The 23,682-nt window shown below is 39.3% G+C and overlaps 1 protein-coding gene across 4 annotated transcripts in view; it reads left to right on the top strand.

Annotated features, from left to right (window-relative positions):
- The first annotated feature begins 4,865 nt into the window (after positions 1 to 4,865).
- Positions 4,866 to 23,682, top strand: part of ADGRG6 (adhesion G protein-coupled receptor G6) — a 113,677-nt gene continuing 94,860 nt past the window's right edge. For 2 of the 4 annotated variants that reach the window (XM_061990820.1, XM_061990823.1), the window contains exons 1-2: positions 5,803 to 5,861; positions 10,959 to 11,059. In XM_061990820.1, the coding sequence (XP_061846804.1) occupies positions 5,803 to 5,861; positions 10,959 to 11,059 (160 nt within the window). The other 2 variants (XM_061990821.1, XM_061990822.1) reach the window with 2 other exon arrangements.

Genomic DNA, 23,682 nt, shown 5'->3' on the forward strand with positions numbered 1-23,682 from the left:
AGCAATAGGTTGCATCACCATGTAATGGGAGCACTGCTCCCAAGTTTATTCATCTGAAGCTAGAAAAAAGTTCAGAGGTGCCTCTTCACTTTGGGAGAAATGAAAGTTCAAGTGGGCAAGCAAAGGACCTCCAGCATCTTCCCAACCACACAGATCAGAAATGTATGCAAGAACAGCAGTGGTAGCATGTTTCAGCAGGTTAAGGTTTAGGATCCCAAGAATGCTTGAGCAAAAGTGAGGAGTTGAAATGGGCTAAAAGAAAAAAATACCAAAAAATACCCCAAACAACAACAACAAAAAAACCCCAACCAAACAGTGATTAAAAACCTGAAATGTTTTGTGAAAACCATCCAAATTAGTTTGCTACCCAGTCTGTCTCTTGCTTTATGTGAGGTCACACACTTTACAGAATTTTATGGAGTGCAATGTGGGCAGGCACTGTCTATGCCATGCTCTCAGCACTTCATCAAAAACATTTCATCTGGCACAAAGCAAAGCATTTAGCCATTGGTAACCTCACTGACAGGAAATAGTTCATAACCTAAGTTTTATGCACATGACAGCACACAGAGAAAGTACCAATGAAGCAAATATATTAGTGTATTTTAGCTTTTGTTTTCTGTACATGCTTTCTAAAAATATATTAGTTACCATTCACTCTATGCTTGTTTTCAGAAGAAAAAAATTAAATCCAAGAACACATATGTCAGTGCAATTATTTATAGGCAGTATCACCAATTACTAACTTTAGTCAATTTGATCCTTTCAATTCCCTTGCCTCCTATATGCCTGGTACTTTGTCACGCATAGAAACTACGTGCCTTTTCTCCATATTTACTGGATCATCAGCCTCTTAAGCATTCACTCAACCAGTGTTTAGCCATCACTGCTCAGCATTAGGGACTACAGGACCACTGACTTGCCACCTCTTCAGTTTCTTAGTAACAGGAATCAGCCTTATCTGGATGGCATCCCAAGTCTGAAGGGAATGCATCTCTCCAGAAAAAAGAACTGAACAAAGCAAAACACCTGCTTGATCCTGTTCTTACCTTATCTACACCCGAAACAGAAAGGTAGGGCTCCTAATCTCTCAAACAAGGGAAAATAAGGAAAGATGAGCTGTTTAGAGACCCTTTGGCAGACTTGGTAGAAAAACTAGGAAGTTCAGACAGATTGTCCTCTGGACTGCAAAAGCTGGCTTCTGCTATGACCAAGTTGGAAGCAAACAAGGCTGGCCAGGGCTGGAAAGTCTGGGAGCTGATCAAGTAGTTTTCAGAGAAACAGACGACCCTCAAACAGAAGGAGCTGCAGGATTGTAAGCATTACTTTACGTAAAAGCATAGTGAAACCAATCCCTTGTCTGCTGTACCTCAACAATCTGAAGCAATTCTTGAATTACAAGTATTCGGAGAAGCACTTCACATCAGCTCTGCTACTTCACCTTAAACGCCCACACTTTGATCCTCAAAATCAGCTTCTGGGAGCTCACCTTTGAACTTTCAGATTCAGCTGGGGATATTTATCATGTTGTCTTGAAGGACCTGGCAGAAAGCCAAGAGAGGTTGTAGAGTGAAAAGCTTTTTTTTGGGTTTTTTTCCCTCTTGGTCTTTTTGAGAATGCATATGATCTGGAATTTTCTTTGTAAGTTTATAGCACCACACTATTTGTTTTAAGCTTCCTTTTTATTGTTATGTGTTGTGTTTTCTCTTTTGCACTGTTACAGGCAATAAAGTTTCAATATTTGCACTTCTTTGAAAAATAAACACCAGTTTTCCTAAATGTAATTGACATAAAAGGGAAGAAATTTGCAAAACAAAAGGTCTGAGAAAAAATCATGTTTCTTAAATGTTAAAATGAAACATCCAGTCATAAAATACGGCATTTTATTATTTCATGAAACACTCTTTAACATTCTTATAAAATATATTTTTGGAGGTCCATGCAACATTGCATAAGATGTAAGGAAATAAACCTAAGTTTAAAAAATACACGAACAAAGCTGTAAAAATTGAAGCCTATAAAATTAATACAAAATATTTCACTAATCATCTCAGAATATTCATGAAACACTCTGGAATGTTCCTAGAATACGGTACCCCTATACCTAGCAACATTGAGACACCATTGCTTGTAATAAAATAAAAATGAGCGTAAAGCAACGTTGCCACTACAGACACGATAAGAAAAGAATTGAAAAGACCCACTTGCCTTTCTCTTGTTATCGCTCACAAGATGTCCGGTTAAAAAACCTCTCACTGGCCAGTCACAGCATCATTTCTCAGAATCTGGTGATCTTTTTTCCTCTTCTTCATATTGTATAAACCACAGCCTGTGATGCTAACCTGAGACAAGTGTTGTAAGGTAGCCTGTAGCTTCTCACTTTGAGATGGAGAGCTTAAAATCGCTGTACACAAACACTGTTGTACACACACACAAACTTTCACACTTACCAAGCAGCAGCAGCACGACAGGTATCAAGTAGCAGGCTTCCTCAGCTGCGATAGTAGCAGTAGATTAACAGTTTGAAAATTACAGAAGGGACGTTAACGTTGCTCATGTCCATACTTTTTTTGAAAGCAAATATTCCTTTTTTTCACTACATGTAACTGGTGAAATATCAGTGGCTTGAACCTTTTGGTATCATCCCACATTAACATGGATTGACGTGTCATGAGGATTAACCACATTATGGAAGATAGTAAGAAATATCCATGGCTGTTAAAGAGATCATTGCCTTTATGAAGAATTTGCCACAGCAATGATGTTAAGCCAAATAATTGTTCCTAAAAATGTCTTCCTCAGAATATAGCACCTTTCCAACCACCCCTTCCCTAACAAGTTTTTTCACTAAAGGCAGATGTGGCACAGTGAGCTGCAGACAGATGATGATGGGGTTCTGGAACTGCAGTTACTTCTAATGCCTTGCAAATAGGGAAGGAAGATATGTTTCCAGTACAGTCAGAAGATCCATACTACACACATATCACTAATCTCTGCACAAACAGCAGATTGACTTCTTCCAGATGCTCTTGACATGCCCAGGAGATACTGAGCTTAATTTCCAACTGATGTGTGCATGTACAGCAAGTCCATTGCATTCTAGATGCACGAACTTCGCTGCATTTGTGGTAAATACACTCTGCATGTGTACGACAAACCCAGACAGTGAGAACTTGTAGGTTTATTGCCCAAGCACAAACTGACTGTACATAATAAAGTAAGTTGTCTGTGCATTGATACATTTGACTCGTCACAAATGCAATCTAGGGTTGATACGCACAGACTTTATCCAGAAATAGAGCAGATGATTGCTACAGAAAGCAGTAGGCCAGTTGACTACAAGTCCTGGAGGAAAACTGGCATGCACCCCTCCCTGTGCCACCCACAGTCCCCTGAGGGCATCCTCCATGTGGCACCAGACCCAGAAGCAGAGTGGAAAGCAGTGTGATACCTACTCAGACTACAGAGCTCTTGATGCGGAGAAGAGGCAAACAGGGCACAAAGACATTGGTACTGCCTTTGAGTTACAGTTGGCCCTGTAGATTTGGGTAATCCAGCCCCAGCAGTTCCTGTGTCCGTGTTCAGTGCCAGGAACTGGCAATAAAAGCAAGCTTATTGGTTTTAATGGCAGATGACAAAACATGACCAGAATGAGCAAATATTAATGTTCGGTATAAATTTCGTGAAAAATGTAGTGATCTTTATTTATTTCTATTAGGAATCTTGTTTGCTTTTAACTGCTGTTGCATGCTGATAATTTAATTGAATGATTCTCCAGGCCAAGTCTTCTCTCATGCTTCCTAACCCTTCCATCTCAGACCCAAGGAAGAACTGTGAAAATTTCACATTTCTTTTGTGCGACCTTGTGTTTTTCTGTGTTTCTACTTTCTCAATGTTTTTCTACCTAGCTGTAGTGTGGTACCACATTCTATAGATTTTAAATGAACAAAGCAACTCAGGATCACTACCAAATACCATCCTCCAAAAATGCTATCCAGATGTAGAGGTGTGGGCCAGTACTCTATGAGCAGCGTACAGCCTCATATGCTTCAGAAAATGGGTCAGAGATGTGTCACCTCCACCTGCCTGTCTTCTATCCCAAGGGCAGTGTATTGCATTGCATCAAGGAAAAATGTCCCATGTTAAGCGTCTCAGAGTCTGTGTCAGAAAACCTGGGCCACAGCATCATGGTTTGTCTCCCGGCGGTATGCAGGCAGGCCTGTGTAGGTGCTTAGCCTTCTGTGTGCGGTGTGGGGGAACAGAGGGTGTGTTTGCCCCCAGGGTCCTGCTGCCACTGGGATGCTGCAAAGGCTCGCGCCGATGCGCTCCTCCTCCGCCGCGACGTCCCCCCTCTCCGGGACCTGCCTCTCGCCACAACTCGGGCAAACTCCGATCGGCCCATGAGAGTGTGATCACCGAGGGCAATGACCCTCAGGACAGAATCTCCGCAGAGGTGGCCTGTGTCCTTTGGGGGGTGGCTTTGGGCATCTGGCAACCGTTTCCCGTGGGGTATAAACTTGTTTGGGGACTGCGAAATCCTGGGCTAGCCCTTAAGCAGGGGACTAGGGCGTTGCGCGGCCGTGAGCCCATGAGGAGCGGCGTATGGCGCGGCGCGGGTGGGTAGCAGCCGGCGGGGACCCGTCCTCTCCGCGAAGAAGCGGAGCCCCCCGCTGGCGGTGGCTGCGGCAGCTCGGCGAGCCCCGTCCTGCCCCCGGCCCGGCGGGTGGGGCCGCGCCGGAGCCATCACCTGAGCGCGCGGGGAGCGGCGGGCGCGGGTGGCCGGGCTCTCCGCGGGGGCGGCTTCCCGCGGCGCCGGAGTTTGCCCGAGTTGTGTCGAGAGAGGCAGGTCCCGGCGAGGGGGGGCGTCGCGGCGGAGGAGGAGCGGATCGGCGTGGGCCCGGCCGCCGCGGGCGGCGTGTGCGGGGGCGGGCGTGGAAGAGAGGTGGGCGAGCGGCGATGACCTTTGCGAGGAGCTCGCGAGGGAGCGGGCCAGAGGCAGAGCGAGCGGTAGCGGCGGAGGATGGTTGCTGAGACCCGGAGGAGAGCCGCCCCGTAATGTCACAATGTAAGTCTTTTCTCCGGACTCTGAGGCGAGGGCTGCGGCTTGCCGCCCGCTGCGCTCGGCCAAACCCCCGCGGGCACCTTCTTGGGGCAAGAAACCCCGGCCAGCCAGCCACGGCTTCCCCCTCCCCACTACCGCTCCCCCGTAGTACGTGATGAGTAATGTCAGGTTTGAGCTGTGCAGATAGGTAGGGCTGAAGGAATGGGGAAACAAGGGAGTTTCAGGTCGGGAGTTCAGGGCGGGCAGGGCTGTGCCCCGTCCGGGCTCCGGGTCCGCCGGCGGCTGCCTTGCAGGGTCCCGGGCGGCCGCTGCCTTTCCCACTGCACTGTAATCCCGCCCTTAGGACTGCTCTGGCGGTATTTCCCCGTGCTTGGAGGCAAGTAGCGAAACTCTCAGCCGCTCTCGCTGCAAACGCCGGTGCCCCGGCAGCCGCCCTGCCTGGTCTTTCGGCTCGGGGCCGCGGTGGCTCACGTCAAGAAGCCCCCGTCCACCGCAGGCAACGTTCCCAGGTGCGGTGCCAGCGTAAGTAGGGGAAAGGACAGGACAGGGAGGACCGGGCGGGCTCCGTAAAACCTTCCCAGCCCCACCGCACCTCCTCGCAGCGCCCGGCAGAGCGGCGGCAGCGCAGTGCTCCGCCGCAGTCGGGGAACGAGGGCCGGGGGGGCGCGGCGGGCGGGACGGTAGCTCTTCCTCCCTCCCGCTCGTCCGCCCGCTGCCTGGCCCCTGGGCGGGTCACTGCCATGGCCTCTGGGCGCCTTCCCCAATATACTCTGCCGTTACTGACAGGCTCTCACCGAAGGTAAGGCAGGACACTAAGGGTTGGGATTAGGCGTTTCGCCGGTGCGGTCACAGCCAGGTGAGACAGAGTACCTGTGGCTGGACCGCAGGGAGTCAGTACGAGGGGAAAAGGTTTTCTAACAGTGCACGGTGAAGTTAGGGCAGAAATGAGGAGTTCCTAAGGACCTAGTGATGCAGTGCCACAGAGCTGCAGACAGCCAGTAGATCAGTTGCCTGCCACTGGCAAAAGTTCGTTTTGAGAGGAAAGCCAAGGGATTAAGGTGGATCTGATAGAACTGACACTGTTGAAATTAAAAGGCAGTGTCTTATTCTTTTAATCTCTTTCAGTGACTGTGAGGTTGTTACAGTGTTGGCTGTAAGAATAATTAGGCACAAGTAATACTTAACAAAATTTAAGTTTTAAGTTGACGTTGTGTAATTACTCTTTCAAGACACTCTTGTACTATAAAGCAAGCGTTTCAAAGTTAAAATCGATTCTTCTGTTAACTTGAAGGAACTAAACTCTAACTTTTAATCAGCTTTGACTTGTAGTTCCACTTGAGGGTGATTAAGCTTAAAATTTCTTTGTTTACAACTTATGTGAGAAAAAATTGTGAAATTGATGTTATCTTTCTTTTAATTTTAAAGTGTCAGCAACATTTTTCCTTAATAGCTTTAGACATGTCAAAGACCAAAGAAAGTCACGTCAGTCTGCCTGAGGCGGAACTCACATCCTACTCCAGGGAACTTTGCAGAAGCTTTGAACAAGGAAGATGGTGTATTCAAAAACATCTTGCATGTTTTGAGACCATAAAGCATACAGATTAAATGCTCCAGGATTATTCACATTTTGTGTGTATTCTCTTGCAGAGTTATATCCTCCCTAAAAGGTGATGATGTTGTGTGAGCTGGCTGCTGGCATGTAGAGTAAAAGGTTTAGTAGCTAGATGTAGCAAGGTTGCCACTAATTTCATCTTGAATTTTGTCAAGTTACCATCCATTTATGAATTAGATACATTACATGTCTATTTTGCTCTTCTGGAATGAATTGTGAATAAGCTCATTGTCTCCCTATGGTATAGGAAATGAAACTAGCTGTGGACTAGACTGTATTGAATTGGTAGCTAGAGTGCATAACTGGTAATATCACAGGGTCTACAATGGAATAATGCAAGTCGATAGGAAAATTAGTACTTCTGTCAGATTCCATAGAAGGTCACTTTCTAATTTTTCTGCTTTTAGTTTGTTTGGTTTTTTTGCTAAAGTTTTAAGAGGGGTTGCTGTTCTGAGACTATAGCAAATAACGTAAGTGTCCTAAAGCCCCCGAATATGTTGGGCAAAATGTTATTTTGATGTTTGATAGTCTATAATGATTTATTCAGAGCTGTTCGCATGTTACCAGCTGGGGACAGAATAGGGCTTTTTCATTTAATTTGAAACAAAATAGAGAAGAAAACCTACTATAAACAGTGCTCAGCACTGAAATAAACCATATGTGTTCAGAGATCTTTGTTACAGGCAGCTTTGCTTACTTAAATTCTTGGTATGTTTTAGTACATTGCTGTGCTGATATCCATTCTCTGTACTGTTGTTGAATATTAAATGACAAGGCACATCGTTTTAATAATATTTAAAATGGGAACACAAGACCAAAGGGATCTCTTGGGTCATCAAGTCAGTGCTGTGGTAGCAAGAGACCGTATAATCCTTTGGTAAGCTATGAACTAGCCCAAAGCTGTTAGTTGATTTTTCTGTTGAATTATTCATATATTGTTTGGATTCATCTCTAGATGTTAATTAATATTAATAACCAAGAAGATGAACCTTGAAATAGATATAAACATAGTAGATGCCAACAGGTGAATAATGTCTGCAACCAAGTAGGGTGGTTTTTTTAAATTCCTGGGAAGTATTTGCCACTTGCTCAGTCTCCTTTTCATAACTGACTGCCAATTGGGATGTCACATCGTAATGGTATCGGGGATAGATTTTCTTAAGAGAGAAGCCTTTTTGTTGGCAATGTGTTAGACTTCCATCAGTGACAACTTCTTGTCTGAGCAGGGGTGTTACATGTTGCAGTATAAGGCTGTGAGCAGTCAGGTTTCTAAATTTCTGCTTTTTGTCTATGCAAGATCTCAAGAACGTGAAAATAGCTATTTCCTCACTCATTTATAGCATTCAGCTAGAGGTTATGCTTTGTAACACTGGTGTTCCAAAGTCCTCTCCAAAAGAAACATATCTGACTCATGGTTCCTGCATTAGTTGAATATTTTGGTAGCATAATTATTCACACTCCATTCTTATTTGAGTTTGATAAACGTTTCTTGTCAACTGAGATGATGTGGTATAAAGAAAATTGTTTAGTTCTTCATCAGTAGAGAATGTAAGTGGAGGAGACAAGTTTGTTGGTTCTTACATGTTTGTTTATTTTGGTGGAGAATTGTATATTTTTTTAATAGCAGTTGTATAATTATCTAGCCTTTTTCTCTGGGGAAGAATCTTTATAGTTGCTCTTTTCTGCCTTGTTATTTGCACTTATTTATGCTTGCTCTGATGTTGATTATCCATGTTCTTGAAATCTTTCTTGGCTTTGCCTTTTTACAAGAGTGAGGATGAGGAAACAGATAGGAAACTAACACCGTAGATTACTGGCCTGTAAGCATTACCAAAATTCAAGGGAACATTAACAAATACAAATTGGCCAAATTACATAGCAATCTCAGATAAATATAGAATCTCAGATTCTTTAAGAAAGGCACTAAAGGCAATGGGCCTGGGTAGACTAATTCCAGACATAGGCAGCAGAAAATCATCATGTTCTTTTTCCTTGACTATCTTAAAAGTTGTATCTTGGATTCTTCAATTATTCAGTGAACAAAAACTTCAGCTGAGTTCAGAGAGCCATCAAAAGTAATGATTGTTGTAACACACGAAAATTCATCAATATGATGAAAACAAATACAGATTTTTTTTTTTCTGAATTAATAATTGTTTGTGGCCGTTTCCTAGCCTGATAACTTTGTGCTTGCTCAAAACAAACCATCAAACAAAAACCAGTAATGCAGCCAGTTATGCAGTTCGGTAGATTATGCAGCAGGCTGGTATATATCTCATCAATAGCTGCAAATTCTTCTGTAGAAACAGCAATATTCTTCCTTATCTCTGGTACATCATGCTGTTATCCTCAAAGTTTCCATTTCACAACTCTGAGAGTAGATATGCATGCTGTATGTCTTTGCATGTGCTTATAACCATTTCCATGACTTAAAAGGACTTCTGTTCAAAGTCGATTTTCTATATTTATATTAAGGGTATTGTGGATATATGAATTACATGCATTGTACAGTATCTGTTTCCAACCCTCAGCATTTGTTGTCTTGAGATTTTAATAGTGATTTTTGGGTCATTAAGTTGAAGAACAATAATTCTATTGTTTGATAATCCAGTTATTTTGTGTGTCTGCCTTCATCAAAGAGATTCTTGTGTTTCAGAGTCCAGTGTTTTCTGTGCCTGCCTTCAACACTTGTTAAGTTTGACTTCACAATATTTCAGTAAAATAAATCATCTTCAAATTGCTAATTTGATACAACTGCTGATAAAGAACTGAACTTCTTTTGTATTTAGATACACTGTACGGACAGGAAACCTAACTGATTGCAGCAGTGTGTTGAAGTGCCATTTACCTGGGACCATTGGCGTCTCTAGCCCACAGGATGAACTACTACACTTAAAACTGAAGCATTAGTTGTTCCTTTACAATGATTTATCTTGCTGCATTAAGTTTGACTCATCTACATTACAGAACTGACCTTTTGGAAAGTGCAACAGAAGCTGATAGTGGGAGAATATTTACATTTGCCCCCAGGTTTCACTGGCAGGTTCAGGGCAATGTTTGTGGAGCAGAGAGAATACTATTTTCCCAAGTTTAACAAAATTATTTTTTTCTTGCCACTGAGTATGAACTTTGTACTGTCTTTGCCTTACCTCTTTCATATTTCCATCCTGATAAAGCATACCAGTGGCAATTACAAATGCCTTTCTTTATTTCTGTCTTTAATATGCAACTAACCTGAAAGACTTTTGTGTGCAGCAGTGTTTCTTCATGACTGCTTATTTGTGATTCTTCTTCATATATGGTTGCTGGGAATAGACTTGTGAAATATTTTGGGGGTTCTGTTAGAGATTTTTTTTCCCAGTCTTAAGTAGATGGTATTTTGCTGAACAAAAGCCAGTTATCATCATCAAATAGGAGGGGAAGAAGTCGGGCAAAATAATATGTGTTGTATTTCATTACTTGCTGCTTGCTTTTGCTTGTTGCTAACTTGTTTAATAAAATGAGACAGGAATGTAATGGAGCACCTTTCGTTCTGAAGGCTTAAGAGCCTGACCAAATTTCTTAAGAGTCTGTCTTGCTTCGTCTTCCACCATCTCTGGAGAAAACATTTTGGTTTAGCCATTAAGTGTCCTGTACACTTCAAGGCAAATTAAACTTTATTTTTGAGCTGTTAAAGATAAACTGATAAAGATTTTTATGTATTTGCAATTGTTTCACTAAACAATAAAGATATCATTGACTTTACTGGCAGTGCAGATGAGCCCCTAGATTTTGGCAAGGAAAAATTCAGGATTTTCATTAAAGTTGTCAGCTGAAAATGTAGCTATCAAAATGTTACCACTGAAAAACACAGAAAGGCTGCTTAAGGGCAGAGGCAAATTCTCACCATATATATAAAATATATGTATACATAAATTAAGTAAATAGGTAAAGTAAAACTTTGTAGTCTCACAAAAACCCCTACACCTTAAGTATTTCAAAATGTGACCATATAGGTTGCTTGTTTCTTTTACTGAAAGACCACCCACACCTATCTGCATAGAAGACTAGTGTTTACCAGTCTTCCACTTTGTTATCTGCTAAGGACCAGATGACATAATTTCTGACACCATTTAGCAAGCACAGAGGGTTTTGTCTCTGTTTAAGCAACACTAAGACCATCCATAATTTTCAAGTGCTACTCCATTTACTGCTAGGAACTAGTTTGACTAACAACAGTATTTTCTTATATTCTTGGCTTGTTGTAAAGCTCCCTGAATTCTTGCTCTTTTTTTTTTGGTACAGGATGTCTCATGTAAGTGAAATGTGGTCCTACCACTGGAAGTGGAAGTTGCAGCACTGTCTCTGCTTGTTTACCACATATATTATATGTGTGCAGCAGGCCGGTAAGTCAGGAATTATCTTCTCACTTAAATAAATGATCTGGAAATCAATGTTTTGATAGCTAAGGATTATCCTTATGTATGACTTAACTATATACAATGTAACATTTTGGTAGAAGTGATGTGTTACAATTAGTTCCTGTGATTTGATAGGCTGGGTCATATTTTCTGCTATTGCTGAATTTTGGTTTTATTGCTTTTTACCATTTTGCTGTTCTTGTTCATTTATTTTTGGTTTTCTATGACTTTGTTCTTTGAATTCTTTCATCTTGCCCTTCTTTTGCTTTTACCTTGTTAATACCTGCTTCTCTTTGCAATTTCTTCTGGTTGTTGGAATACTGTGAGTAATAATGTAGTTCTTCCATTTTCCACAGTCATGTTTGTGCCTTTAGATTACATTTTCAGTAGCCCTTTGCTCTAGTTCAAAGCTGTAAAATAACTGTGATGTGCTTATTATTTTAAAACACTTTTATGGTTCAAATAATAGAAACATTCCTCAGCAAGCTATAGGTGAGATAATTGTATATTGTATAGTGCAATCTGTTTGACATTGTCTTGGTCTGTCGTGACACTTGAGTACCCACTAATGTAACACATTCTGACTTTTATTTAAACATATGAATGAAGGATTTCATTTACTAAATGTCTTTTCCTAACCACTAGAGTGCAAATTATTTTAAGCGCTCCAGCTGCTTTACTGGAAAAAAACCTCTGGAGTTTATTCTGGAGCATATGAAAATTTTGGAGCAGCTTGTAGTGCTTAACTAATTCCATATCAGATGGGTAGTTTTACTGTTACAGACTTGCCATTGGAAAAAGGATGGTTTATATATAGAAAGAGTTTCTAGTTTCTTTGATATTGTTTTTTCTCTAAATAAATAGTGCAGGGTTGGTTTGTTTTTTCTTTTTAAACCTGCACTTTTTATTTACAGAAAAAACAATGCAGTAGCAGTTTCCATCTTTATGTCATTTTAATAGGTGTTTTCCATTTCCATTAAGTTGCGTAGCCAGAAATGTACTTAGGACTCAAATCTCACCCATAGCTCTGTTGACTGATATCCCTGTGTTCCTGAGTCGTATGTGATCCTGGGCCATGCAGCTGCCACCCTCAGCATAAAGTAAATCACCAAACACTTCTCTAATTTACAGATACTGTGGGCTGTTGTCTGGTGACTAATAATACATGAAGACCCAAAGACCATTAGTCTCTGCTGATTCCTCTATAACAGTTCAGTTATTGAAAGTGCAGGAGACATGGCAAGAATAAGTCCCATGAGCTGAAAGGTGCTAGCCAGTATGCTGTGAAGACACAGAAAGCCAACTACAAGCTCACCTGTGCATTCAGCTAATACCATTGCTGCATCTGCTGGTGGTGAACAAGTAGATGTGTCAAAAGCCTTATGCCAGACTCTGAACTGCTACAAAATCATATTATATAATCACCTGGCTAACTATTTCAGCAATAAAGTTGATGGTGCCGTTGGACTGGTAAAAGCAGATGAAGTATTCTAGTTAATTCTGTCTCCTCTATTATAGTTACTGTCCCTGCTCCTTTCTCAGGCACTGGTTTGGCATGTAGGAGACTCAGAACCAGATCTCTAATGGAAATCAGAGCAGAGACCTGAACATCTTACATCTCAAGTGCATATCCCTGGTGGTTTTTTCTTTCTTGCTTCAGCTTTGACTTCAAAACTTTCAATAAATGGAAAAGACATTTCCTTATCTGCTTGAATGATGAGTAGATAAATAAGGTGCACTGGAAACACCCAGGTACAATAGGCAAATGTTTGCTGTTCAGCCCTGAAAGAGATTATAGATAGTGTCCTGTTAATACTCGACTGAAATGAAAATGAGACATTTACCTTTACAGCAACCTGTCATTTGGCAGTACCTGCCTGTAGACCCTCAGGGGGTTCATGTTTCTTTTTATGTAAAAGCATAGGTTATGCTGCATAATAGAGTCTTTTCATCTGTTCTTTTTGATAGAGCAAGGCAGACAAAGTGGGAAACACTGCTGCTCCTGCATATTTTTATTTCGTATTCTTAAAAGTTATTGGTCACTTTGGTTGTGGATTCATATGGTATCTGTAATCCGTCTGGCAGTTTAAGCTTTACTGAAGTTACAGTAGAAATATCATAAAATCTGACATTCATCCAGATTCACTAGTGAGCTGTAATCTTAGAAAGCTATTGGGGTTTACTAAGCTTTGTCTAAAGGTGGTTACATAGAAGTGAAGGATTAAGATAATCGGGTGCAAGCTTTATGGATTATTTGAAGGGCTATTCATAAGGATAAAAATATCAATCATGCTGTGACATGGAATAAATGCAACAGTAATCATTTTATAGTTTAACTTGGAAAACGACAAGACTTGGCCTGCTTTCTGAAACAAAGTTTAGGAGGATTACACAGCAGAAAAGTTATAACAGGAGTGGGGTGATCTGTGGAAAGAATGTTTAGCCACAAATTGATCAATAAGGTACTGACAAGCAGGTAAAGCAGTGAAGTGTAATCCCAAAACAGAGGTCTGATACCTGAGAGGAATCGATGGATAGACTGTGACACTTAAAACCAAAAGTCAGAAAGAGATGATCAAAATTTAAAAAATAATTATAAAAATATAACATGTACATTAGTTAAAATCTCAGCAGCTGTAACTGTTTTGGCATACTGGCTTCAGGTCCTGTGTTGAGACATCGTGTGATCTTACAGAGCAGCCTCAGTAAGCAACTTGACAGGTTTCCATTTCTGTCTGAGGTAGATGTCCCTGATGGCTTTGAATGAGTGAATCAGCTGTGCCGCAGTATCCCTGCCTATAGCAATGAGTGTATGTCTCGTGTCTCTTGCCAAAACCTTGACTGTCTTCCAAGTGAAAGGACTGTGTAGAAGCTCAGATGTTTGAATAGTAGTGTCTTAAACAGAAGTAGTCAAAATCTGCTTTCTCTGAGATTAAGACATTCATAACTTTTTGTTTGCACGTTTATTCTGTGGCTTTCAGGGAGTCCAAAAGAGAACAAAAAGAGTGAATAGAGTTCTGGAAAACATAACTCATGAGGGTAGACAGAAGGAACTAAGATTTTTTTTGGTTATTTTCTTTTTTGTCTAGAGTAGGCAGAAGAGGGAACACAGAAGAACTGCAAATATTTAAAGGGACAGTTGCAGTGGAAAGGAGTAGGCTGATCTTTCTGGGCAGTTGAAAGGGCAAAAAGAATGGACTTAAGTTACAACAAGATAAATGAGGGGAGGACATCTCATCAACATGTATAAGCAGCAGTAGAACAGATTGTCAAGGAAGACTGGGAAATCTCAGTCCTTAAGAATGCATAGTATATCTACCAGGAATAGTTTAAATCTATAGTCCTCTTTCCTTGAGTATGAGAAATACATTAGATGATTTCCAAACTTCCCTAATTTTTATAGTACTTCCTTAATCTTTGCCTTGTAAAATCTATTTTGGTCAAAAATCTTGGAAATAAGGCGGTCCATTGGAAATTGCTCTTCTTGGAATATGATAGTGCCTTTGCTGTGCCTATAAAATTGTGTTGGTGTTCGTCTTGTTGTAATGGCCTCATTTTTATCTGTCATAAAGAAGCAGCATTTCAGTGTGGAAAGTAAAAATCACTTCTTTCACTGCTGTGTAACCTCACAAAGTGTTCAGTTTAGTCTCCCCTTGCTTTTGGCCTTTGTCTTCTCATAGCAAAATGTCCTATGTTTCAATTTTGTATCACTTGGTTTTCATAAAACTGTAGAATTGTTTTGTTTGGAAAAGACCTTTAAGATCATCAAATCCAACCACTAACCTAACATTGGCAAGCCCATCACTAAACCATGTCCTTCAGTACCTCATCTACATATCTTTTAAATATCAACAGGGATGGGGACTCCACCACCTCCCTGGGCAGGCTGTGCCAGTATTTAACTACTCCTTCAGTGAAGATTTTTTTCCTAATGTCCAACCTAAACCTCCCTTGGCGCAACTTGAGGCCATTTCATCTTGTCTTATCACTTGTTACTTGGGAGAAGAGACTGACCCCCAACCTCACTACAGCTTCCTTTTGGGTAGTTGCAGAAGGTGATCATGTGTTCTCTCAGCCTCCGCTTCTCCAGGCTAAACCACCTCAGTTCCCTCAGCTGCTTCTCATCAGACTTGTTCTCCAGACCCTTCACCAGCTTCACTGTCTGTCTCTTGACAAACTCCAGCACCTCAATGTCCTTCTTGTAATGAGGAGCCCAAAACTGAACACGGGACTTGAGGTGTGGCCTCACCAGTGCCAAGTAAAGAAGGACAGTCACTTCCCTGGTCCTGCTGGTCACCCTATTTCTAATCCAAGCCAGGATGCCATTGGCCTTCTTGGCCACCTGAGCATACTGCTGGCTCATATTCAACCAGCTTTTGACCAACTCCCCCAGGTCCTTTTCCACTGGACAGCTTTCCAGCCACTCTTCCCCAAGCCTGTGGCGTTGCCTGGGGTTGTGGTGACTCCAGTGTGGGACTTGGCACTTGGCCTTGTTGAATCTCATACATTTGGCCTCAGCCCATCAATCCAGCCTGTCCAGGTTTCTCTGAATAGCCTTCCTGTCCTCAGGCTGTGGTCTCAATTATAACTTTGGAGCAGAACTATAGGTTTTTTGGTGACCTTAAAAGCATATTCCGGTTTGCGTAATTACTTTCCAATCTAGTTTTCAAGTATCTTGTCAGTACTTGACTTCCAGAGTTTTGTACACTTGCAGATTTTGAGGAGATTGCAACATCCTAATAGAAGTTGTTACCTTCTTCTGTCATCAGTAGATACATAATTATATAACAGTCAATAGCCATTTTAAGTTTTGATTACCACACAATCATATTTTTTCAGGATGTGGAAAATATTTATTTTAATAAAGCAATCTTATTACACTGTCTTTGCACTATGCCTCATTCTGCTGTTACCAATGAATTACTGTGACTGCAGCTCATGCCAGAGTGAGCATTCATCCTTTTGTTCGTCTGTCGGTAAAGTGCATTGATGCCTGTAGTCATGCTTCCATATCCTCAAAATGCTTTAATCAATCCCCAGGAGCTCATCAAAGAGTAAATTTCAATTTTGTTACAGTCCCTGAAACGATAATTTCTTTTTTTTAGCATTAATTCAAAGCAAAAATTTGTGATGTTTTTAATTTATCAAGAAAGAGTTGAGAAAAAAAAAGAGTAAAACTGAAAGCAGTGCCTTCACCCACATGGCTCATAACAGCCTCAGATGTAGGGTCTCTGAACATCTTGCTCCTTAATTGAGCCTGTGTAGATAAAGGAGGGATTAAAGTCTTCCCTTGTTTGTGAGAGAGTTTGAGAGTGACCTTGCGGGCTCTGGAGCCTAATAAGAGGTGGTAAGGGACTATAGTGGGAAATATTGCTCATGTCATCAGTGCTAGCAGCAAGAGTTAGTCATCTGAAAATGGATTGGGTTTTATCTGGAGCAGCCCAAATGAGGAAGTGTGTTTTTTCACCACAGATTTGAAACTGCCTACCCCAGACAAACGCCAAAGATCCTATCACTGACTAAATGATGAAATTGTCAGCACATTCCCTTGTTTTTCTCTCTCTTACCATGTGCCCAACAAGAATGAAAGTGCCGAAATGTTAACCCAACCAGTCAGCATAGTTTTCATGTACCCTGGGGAGGCAGGGGATGATTTTAAAACATTATTACTGGCACTTTGTGAAACTTCTCCTGAGGTGGGAACAAGTGTGCATACATTGCTGAGCAGGGTAAATGTGACTGAGTGTGCTGTCCCTGACTCAGGCATGGAAATTCACATTTCTTAAAGCTATGGAAAAACAAAAAGCTTAATAAGTTCGAAAAAATAATTCAGTCTGGCAGTCTCTTTCTTTACACAGGCATACATACATCTTGTGTAATTGACAGATTAGTCAGAAGGAGTCTGGATATTTAATGAAAAGCTCCAGAGTATTTTTTTCCTTCCCCTTTCTCTATCAGTCTTCTGTTATATATTAATATAAAAGATTACTTAAGCAATCCTTTGTGTTCTATTTAATATCTAAATTTCTACTGTCTTGAGGCATATGTTCATATAAATCTTGCAGAGAAAAAATTACTAGTTGGCTTTCTTGTATTTCCCTTAATTGACAGTTTATTAGTGTAAATCACTACTGGAATGAATTTCACAAAAAACTGCCTCCCATTAACTCTATTTACATTTTTAGCTGTAATTGTTTTGATTGTGCTGATAACTCATTTCCCTAAAATGTTTGGACCTCATTGCATTAACCATAAAACTACTGCTTTAAAATTACAGTGATTTTATTTTTCCCCTTCCTCTGATATGCACCTGTAGCCAAACCCAAATGGAATGTCATGAAACATCACAGAAGTTTAAAGCTGACATCTTAGAGAGTCCCTGCACTCTTTTATTAGAAGACAGACTAAAAAGAATATAGCTTTAAAGAAAACATGTACCTTCCACCAAAGGTCTTACCTTTATGAACTCTGAATGTTAGTTTATATCAGTTTATAATTTATTTTTACTTCATTTTTCTAGTCACTGTCAAAAGTTAAAAATATCACCAAGTGACAATTTGTCAATTCGTCGATGTTGCCTATGACAACATAAAAGAAAATGATCTAGCTTGGTGGTATATCACAGTATCCCTAGAATGGCTTGTGCCCAACTGGACTGCACTTTACAGAAGACTGCATCTGACAGAGGTTATTATGCAAAGAAATGAATTCTTTATGGTATTAGTTACTTTCAAGAAACTGAATGACCATTTTAGAACAAGGTTTCTGTCTCACTAAAAGACTGAAGTCTTTGCGAATGTCACTGTTTTCTCTTGTGGATTAGTAATGGGAGAAATGTTGCATCTTGAAATGACGGTTGTAACTAGCAATAGCAGAGTTTTCCAGATAAAAGTTCCTTATGTGTAAGTCCAACAATCATGTGACCTGCATTTTAGTATGTATTACAATTAATACAATGTAATTAAAGAAGTTTATTTCATATACAGGTGGACTTTTTAGAAATGAATGATTACCACTGTAAAGTCAGCATTTGTGAGTTTGTAAAAAGGGCCGATCTTGCAGATTTTGGATGTCTATTGTTATGTCCTGGATGGTTTTGCTAGAATATTGGATGTACTTATTTAATGGGATTGCTTAAGTGATTTGCATAATGTATGATATGTAATGATCACTAGATCAAGGCCTGAGTTATCACTGTCTGATAAATGTTAAAATGTGAAACTGAAATGTAAAAATGTTAAAAATTGCAAACTATAGCACAGAATTATCTGAAATAGATCTACTTACTCTATGTGTTATGTATGGACAATACTAAAATAAAAGCATATATGACCTTTATTTTACAAGAAAAAAATGAAGACATTTTAGTTACAATTTAGTAAGGTAATAAGAAATAAGAAGACCCACCCAGAAAATTACATTCCTAGTTAAGATTGTGCATAGAAATACCTCTGATTAAGTACTTTACCTGTACTGTTTCAGAATTTCTTCCTTCCATAAAGTGAAAAACTTGTCTTCCATGAGAGGAAAATGAAGTGTTTCAGCTATAGACTGTACACATTTTCTACAGAGTTAACTAAAATCTTAGTGGAATAATGGTAAGTTATATCAGAGAAGTACATCCGCCACTGTGATACATAGAACCAAAACTACTTTTACTGCCCTGAATATGATAATATGGGCACTTATACCAAGGTAAGTCAAGGCTTCCAGAGCACCTCTTGTTTTGTCTGGATTCAGTGCTCTCTGCTCTGCTTAGTTCCTGTAAATGGCAAACTAAGCTCTAACTCTTGCAGCAGTACAGGAAAATTAAGTGCATAAGTCATAGTGAAGAATTCTGCTTATGTAGTCTGGCCTCCAGGTATCATTCACACTGATTTATTTTGTTGGCCTTCTCGTCAAGAATCAAGCCATTTCCCAGTCTGAACTCCACTCCAGTAATCATTTTTTTGGTACCACTAGGAATTTGTATTCCTTTTTTCTCATCTTTCATGTTGTCATTTTTACCCAATTGTCTGGGACAATGGCAGCTTGAACAGTAATTTGACTGTTTTCAATTTGTTAGTTGGAAACAATTTTGCTAATTGTCCTTAAGATTTTAGCCCTCAAACATGCTCACCAATTCCCATTCTGTGAATTTTTGCTTCTGTAATTTCTGAACACTTTTTTCGTTATTTACTGGTACAAATTCCAGTGTAGCAAGTACTTACTGTTGACAAGAGAGGCCACCACAGTGGTAATCGAGATTATTTAATACTCCAAAACCACAGCTATATTGATTTAAGATGCAAAATATTTAGTATTCTATAGAATACTATTTTTTTTTTCAGGATATTCCCGAAGTAGTCCAGCTGTCTTCCACTACCTTGTAAAAAAACCTGCTTTTTCCAGGGATAAATATCTGCAAGAGAACACAGGGTAGATCGTTAAAAGATTGGCACACAGCTAACCTAACTTTTGAAAGGATACAACATGATTAGATTTTTTTTTAATTCCAACTCTTTCCCTCATACTAGTTAATGGATGTCAGATAGAAAACTGCAACTCCCTATGATGAACAAGGTTTGTTTTGTTCAGATACATGCTCTGGCTTCTCACAGTTCTTCTCATTAATAGCTCTGCAGTGATAAATCCATACTATGAAGCTGAAGTCATTTTTTTTTTTTATCAGAACTTGCTTTTAAGGTGGAGAAAAAGAACTCATGGTTGAAGTTATCAGAGAGGCATTTGTACAAGTCCTCTGTCCTCAGTGGTTCTTGTTTGGGTCTTGTTGGACGAGTGAGGGGAAGTATGAGAGGTTTTTTTAATCATTGTCTTGAACTTACAAGAAAGGCTTATGAGTGAGTTTAATTTTTATCCTTTACTTTTTTCCCTTCTAATTCTGTATCTAAATATTTTCCAATTCTCTATATATATATATCATACTGCACTTTACAGAAACTGGAAGTATACAGGAAATGCACCTTGCCTGCTGCATCATTAAATAGATACGTCTTTTGTACTGAAATCTTCAATTACTAAGAGATCTCGTGCTGGCTATGAGTGTCCACCTGTGCAGTACTTTGAATAACAAATTGCCCAAATTGCTTTCAACTCATATTGGATTTTAACTTCAGTGTAGAGAATTGTTATATCTCAAGAAGTCATATCTGTAATATACATGCAAAAGTAAAAGGGTGAAATGCCGGTGTTGAACAAAGGCATCGTTCATACAATGAGTTAGAAATTGTTGAGTACTGAAAAAACAAAATATTATTTCACTGATAAAAATGTTTAAAGGAAGTGTAACTACAGAAACAATGATCCCTCTCCCTTCTACGCGTAAGCCTGGTACATCACATGTGCTGTGTACACCAGCCACTCTTGTTACAATTTATTACATAACTAGTTTATAAAGTGTAGACGTTTTTCTTTGACCTGTCAGATTTTGACAGTATCTTGTTTTGGTGATATCCAGTATTTTGATCTTATTTTGAATTGGGCATGCTTCTGCTAAAATCATGTCACTGAAACTGGCAAAGATATTGTGCAGCAGCAATACCACTAGTCAGAGCTCTCTTTCCCTGTGGAGAGGGAATTGCTCTTCTGAACGTGATTGTTTCACAGTGTTACAAATTAATTGCATTTAGCCTTTCCACATTTTCAGAAGGATCTCATTGAAAGTAAAAATGGTAGAAGTACTATCAGCATAATAATAAATATCTCTTTCTGGTGGTACATGGCCATCAGGGGATGGTACTGAGGATTAAAAAGGCAAACATCTCTATATATACACTCCCTTCCTCTGATAAAATCTGCGCATAGTTTTTACTTGTGGGTAATACCAAATGGGTGGTTTCTAAGTTCCTTGCCAAAGACTAGTAACTTAGAAGTTACCTGCAAATCATATATGTTTGGCTTAGACAATTGTCTTAAGTTCTGAGTGGTTTTCTTCCCCTGTTACTCAGCAGTGTTGATGTATGCAATATAAGTATTTTCTTTTAAGCAACTCCTGTAGTTACTGACTCATTTGACTGCTACCCTCAACAGAAGTATCTGAAGTTGTTCTATGTTGTTTATAGTACATCAGAATTGAGTGACTGGCAATTTAATTAAGTAGCTGAAATTGAGATCTTAGGAAAAAAAACTCCTTGTACTTGGCTGCATAAATCTTTTCTGAATAGCACATCATAGCAATGGAATGTATCAGATCTCAGAAACGTAGCTTAGAAGAGTCTAATTTTTAAAGCTATTGTTTTCAAAACATTTATCTTGCTTTATCATCTTAATCATTTTTCTGATGTAATAAATATTATGAATTTGAAGGAGAGAATTATAATGTTGATTTTTAAATTTCACCATAGTTTCCTATTTTAAAAAATAATTATTTTTCTGAACTAAAAAGGTTTTTTTCAAGAAAGTGAAGAAAAATAGTTATTGCTAATTACATGACAGAAAAAGAAAATGTAGGAAGCATGCCATTTGCTTTTTTTAGGAATAGTGAAATGAGGTAGATCTGCTTTAACCTTAGTTAACCTTAGTTTTGCACAGCTTTTGGAATAAGATATGAGGACACTCTTCAGGAAATGTTTAGATACATATAATCTAGTGGTTCTTCCATTTTAACTGGATTGCATAACTGATTTTATTTGGCCCCATCAAAGTCAGTGCAGTTTTACTATGCTCTTGAAAAAGGGCCAGTACACATCACTGTTGAGCACTTTGGAAAATCCCTCCCCAATGTCTCAATAGAAACAATTTTGAAGTTGCTGTCTTGGCCAAACAGTGTTATGTCAGAGGAAGCAAAAGTTCTGCTCCATGCTTTTAAAAAGATTTAATGTGAATGGTGCTGCAACATTTCTTTTCAGTATTCAGAAAGGAGAAAAGCTTAAAGAACAAAAGAAGAGTTGCTGTGTACACTTGGCAGCGATTATATGTTATAACCTGTGGTTTTTGTCTGCAGATGACTCTAATCTCACCCAGTAATGCTTGAAATAGAAGAGGGTTTTGTATTCTGCTTTTTATCTGTAATCCCCGTGTCATGTGAATCCTGACTTGGTATTTAAGAAGTGACTTGAGCTCCAGCAACAAACTCAAATGCACAGTCTCCTGGAATGACTGATACTGTTTTCTTCCAGCACTGTTCAATACTCTATGCAGGACATGGTACCATTTGCAGTATCTTAGATTCATGGAGATTCAGTGCAAAGCAAGCATTCTCAGTGGTCGCCAACACTGAGCTGAGGAGAGGACAGCATTTCTGCCCTACCATCTTTTTAGCAGGGTTTACTGCATACTGTTGGGGATTGTTCAGTAACTGGCAGAGCCAGTTAAAATATGGTAAGAATCCAGACATCCAGTCTTGTTTCTACCTACCCATCCATCCATAATCTGCCTGTTTTTTCATCCTACCACACAGAGGAAAGCGTTCTTCTTTCTGCTTTAAATAAATTGCTTTTGATTATAGTGGCATGATAGATTTTTTTGAGCTTTCCTCATATTTTACTGTAGTGTGTGTTTCTAGTCAGAAGACAGCTTATCCTGGCCAGAGCTTTAATCTTTAGGGTGAGGTCTGCAATACTTCTTATCTTAGTCAGCTACTGTGTTTATTCACTTGAAATATGTGAAAATCTGAAGAAACATCTTCTATTAGGAGGGATCAAGCCAAACTAAAACAAAACAAAACAAAATAACTCTCTTCTTTTAGCAATTCATGGTATTTCACGTTAGATTTCTGTTAGCTTTCCTTTTTAGAATTCATTGTAAGGAATGTTACAATGACAGCAGAATAGAAAATAATCTTTCTTATTTTAAAATAAACAAAAAAAAAGGTCTTAAACTAGAACCTAATCATCAAAATATGAGCATCGTGAGTTGGTGAAAATTAAACAGAGTTTTCTTTCTTGCCAAGAATCTCTTCAGTGGTACTTGCAATTTGTTCTTTATAGTTTGCCATAATTTCATTTTCTTCATATTTTTGATTCAATTTTTTATATTGGCCCTCACAATAGCTCTCATAAAAGGACTAATTGGGATTGTTTATATCATAAAACTTCCGGTATTGGAGTGTAAACTTAGAAGTGTGCATACAAATACCAAAGGTATCAATTATTATGATAATCAAATGCTATGCAAGTAGACTTTGTGTGGCCAAGGTAGTCTATAAATTCTCACACCAGTTACTTGAAATGCAAACAGATAATCTGCATCATTAGATACTGGTTTTGGGTTATACTTACCAATTTGTCAACAATTGGTTGAGGACCAATATGTCCAGTCTAAACACTGATCTAATGAATACATTCCCATTAATGCAACTCCATGAGGGTTGTCCCTTTCAAATTCTAAATGTTAAATAGTAATGATGGTGGGTTTAGGTTTTGTTTTTCTATGTAGCATGATCTTGCATAAGTAAACTTCTACTAGTTAGCATCATTATATATCACTGGAGACATACTGTCTGGATGTGTCAGCCATTACCCTGTGCTTGTTTATTGCTATAAACAAGCTTTCTTGACTTGTTCTTTGGCACTACTTTAAAAATAAGATTAATATAAACTATATATTGATAAAAAATATTGATAAAATATCTATAAAACATTACATGTTTGTGATGCAACTTTAATACA

Source organism: Colius striatus, chromosome 2 (genome assembly GCF_028858725.1).
Source record: "Colius striatus isolate bColStr4 chromosome 2, bColStr4.1.hap1, whole genome shotgun sequence".
NCBI classification, from domain to species: Eukaryota; Metazoa; Chordata; class Aves; order Coliiformes; family Coliidae; genus Colius; species Colius striatus.